The sequence below is a fragment of the Arachis duranensis genome, chromosome 10, assembly GCF_000817695.3.
Source record: "Arachis duranensis cultivar V14167 chromosome 10, aradu.V14167.gnm2.J7QH, whole genome shotgun sequence".
In the NCBI taxonomy this organism is placed as follows: domain Eukaryota; kingdom Viridiplantae; phylum Streptophyta; class Magnoliopsida; order Fabales; family Fabaceae; genus Arachis; species Arachis duranensis.
This window is the reverse complement of record NC_029781.3, coordinates 42246752-42250095: the sequence shown is the minus strand read 5'-3', so window position 1 is coordinate 42250095 and position 3344 is coordinate 42246752. Positions and strand designations below refer to the sequence as shown.

At 42.1% G+C, this 3344-nt stretch overlaps 1 protein-coding gene across 1 annotated transcript; it reads left to right on the top strand.

Moving 5' to 3' along the window:
- Nucleotides 1–2575: 2575 nt before the first annotated feature.
- LOC110276924 (uncharacterized) lies at nt 2576–3244 on the top strand. Its single transcript, XM_021134029.1, has one exon. It carries the CDS (start codon nt 2576–2578, stop codon nt 3242–3244), a length of 669 nt encoding a protein of 222 aa, XP_020989688.1.
- The last annotated feature ends 100 nt before the right edge of the window (nt 3245–3344 follow it).

The window sequence follows — 3344 nt, the reverse complement described above, 5'->3', positions numbered from 1 at the left end:
TTGATGAAATTTGATGAAATTCAAGCTTTAAAGTTCATGTTCTTGGGCAGCTGGAAAAATGAAGCCCTAAGCTTAAATTGAGGTTCAATTTGTGTTGAAATCATGTAGAAAAGATGGGATTTTAGTGGCTGCTAATTTATTATGAATTATAGTAAAAATCGGTTGCTGAAAAGACTGAAAAACGGGTAAAAACAGAGAAAGAATCTGAAGAATTTATGAAGAACATGAAGAACACTTTGAGTGTGATGAAGAACAATGAAGAATATGCCTTAGATCTTAAAAAGGGCAAGGAAGTAAAATTTTTGGTGTTTAAGGGGTTGTTTAGTAATTTCTGAAAGTTAGGGTGGTTAAAGTAGAAATATTAAAAGTTACGGGTGGTAAAAAGTGAATTTTAAAGGTTAAATAGGGCAACATAATTAGTTCTTGATGTGCGAATAGGGTTAGGTATTATATGAAAAGTTAAACTATTTCAGTATAGACTTAACGAATCTATACTTGGGGCAGGCTAACTAATCATATCGAAATTTACATAAGCTTTAAATACATAGGTTAAATAGAGCAAGCAGAATAAAGTGAGGAAGCGCAGAGAAAGGAACAAACAGAGCAGAATAAAGAGACAAAGCGAAGAGAGTAATATGATAAAGAGTAGAGAACCTATTGAGAGGTCATCTGTTGCATTAAGGCAACCTCAGAGATATCCATATGTTCATCTACTGCATTGTAGCAGTCAGATAGATAATGGTGCAACCACTGAGAAACGCTTTCCTGCGGTACAGATCCATATTTTATTTCTGTAAGGCAGAGGGGTTATTTCCTGCTACAGAAGTACCGTGACCACCTGTTCCATTTCTGTAGTGGCAGAGGGGTTATTTCCTGTATACAGAAGGTGTGTCGGCATACAACCCTGCAGTGGCAGATGTGTTATTTCCTGCGTGCAGTGGACCCTGTGGTGGCAGAGGGGTTATTTCCTGTACACAGGGGTATAGCCAACAGGAAAGCCATATCCGGCTAGTAATGCTGGGTTACGTCGGGAGCGGGTAGAAACCGACAAATGAGCTCATTACCTGCACTAGGACTAGACATGCATCATTCTTGTCTGCGCATTACTCTCTGTTGCATTCCTACTTGTGTTTGATCTATTTCTTTATGTTTGTTTGCTTGAGTGCTATGTCTATGCTTTATTTTCTGCACTCTTCTGTTTGTGTTCTGCTTTCTGTTTTCCCTATCTATTTTAACAACTGTTTACTACTTTACTGTATTCTAATATTCATCTGCTAATTGAAAACGAATAAATGAACGTAACTAATAACCCCGACCCTACTAAGAACTCCCCAGTTCTTACCCCTTCTCTCCCTTCCTCCCCCTCAGATGGAGACGGGCGGGATCTTCTATGAGTTCGAGCGAATAAATGAATGTAACTAACAACCCCGACCCTACTAAGAACTCCCCAGTTCTTACCCCTTCTCTCCCTTCCTCCCCCTCAGATGGAGACGGGCGTGATCTTCTATGAGTTCGAGGACCCTTACGTATACAAGGATCCGGTACATCACAGTTACTTCATCATGGGATTGGAGCCTCGTATTAGAGGATATGCGTTACCTAATCGAGCCTTTTAACATCCTCTGTCTAGCCCGCATTTTGACCCTGATGCTCTTTACGACTTTCCCTTATCCTGGTTACATCCTGATGCACCTGTACATCCTTTTCCTGATGACCCCGAGCACCCTATACCAGCTCAACCTTTGAATGAGGTGGAACCTGAGCCTATCATTCCTGATGAGCCCGAGTTAGCTGGTGACAACGTACCTGTGATACCACCAGAGTGGGACTTTCCCCTTGAGCCGATCCTTGACCTTCCACAGCCTGATGAGCCGGCACTACCGGATGATGGGGTAGCTCCTATATACGCGAACGGACCTGTGCTCGTGAATGGTTTTGTACATAGTGACAGCATAGTTGTAGCTGCGGATGATGAGGAGGAGGAGGTTCCTGAGATAGAGATAGAGTAGGATGAGGAGATGGACGAGCCTCACGGCGATTCTCCGAACGGCCACGAGTAGATATAGTTTGACTGCGGAAGGGGCATTCTTTTGATGACACTCTAATCTAACATTATTGGATAGATAGTCTCTCACTTGTGTTAGTACACCCGAGAGCTAGGAGCTATATAGTGGTTAGGCTAGCCTGGGTGCCAGTTTAGCGGCTTTTTGTATGGGCCAGGCCCTGGGAGTGTCGTGTAAATATTAGCTACGTAGGATGACGAGGATGTAAACTGACTTGATCTTGTGTAAACGCTACATGTTTTGTTATTGTGTACATGATGTATATTATCTGCTGTGTTTCTATGTTTCTTTATGCCACTTTTCTATTATTCTTATTCTATGCTTGTTTATTTTACCTGAACGTCCGCAACAAATAAAAAAAAATTACTCGTAAAATTGGCATCGCTCTAACAAGGAACAGGCTTCTATATTAGATAGTAAATAATAATTAGAAAGGATAAGTTAGTAACACTTAGCTTCTTGTATGACCATGGCATACTGGGAGTAGGGAACAAGAAATGTTTATGACTACCATGAACGCTGTGGCTGAGGCAGTGCGTGAGGCTGCAGAAGCAGCAGCTAGGGCTGTTGATCGTCTTGGAGTGAGAAACGGAAATGAGAATGAGCATGGGGGAGATAGTGGAAATGATGAGAATAACTTAGGGCATCTCGAAAGACCTATGACCCTTGCGACTTTTCTGAAGGTAAAACCGCCTAAGTTTAAAGGTACACTCGTTGCAACTGATGCTGACAATTGGTTTCGAGCTATCAAACGATCACTGCGAGCACAGCATGTTCCGGAAGGCCAACATGTGGAGTTCGCTACTTATATGCTGGAAGGAGAAGCTGAGCATTGGTGGCAGGGGATACAGCGACTGTTGCAACAAGATGAAGGCGATATTCCTTGGAATACTTTTAAGGACGAATTTTATAAGAAGTATTTTCCGAGGGCAGCTCGTGATGCTAAGGAGATGGAACTTATGCAGCTGAAACAGGGTAATACAACTATTGTAGAATATGCCCGTAAATTTGATGACTTGTGCCGTTTCTCCAATATCTGCCAAGGGAATCCTGCTGACTTTGAAGAATGGAAGTGTTTGAAGTTCGAAGGGGGCCTTTGTGAGGATCTGATGAGTTCAGTAGTCCCATTGAAGATACGAAATTTTGCTGAGCTGGTTAATAAGTGCAAGTTAGTGGATTAATGTGCTAAGAAGGTAACTGCCTCTAAAGCAAGTCGTCAAGGATTTCCACCAAGGAACTATAATAGTTACAATTGGCAACCACGAAGGACAAACTTCAAGA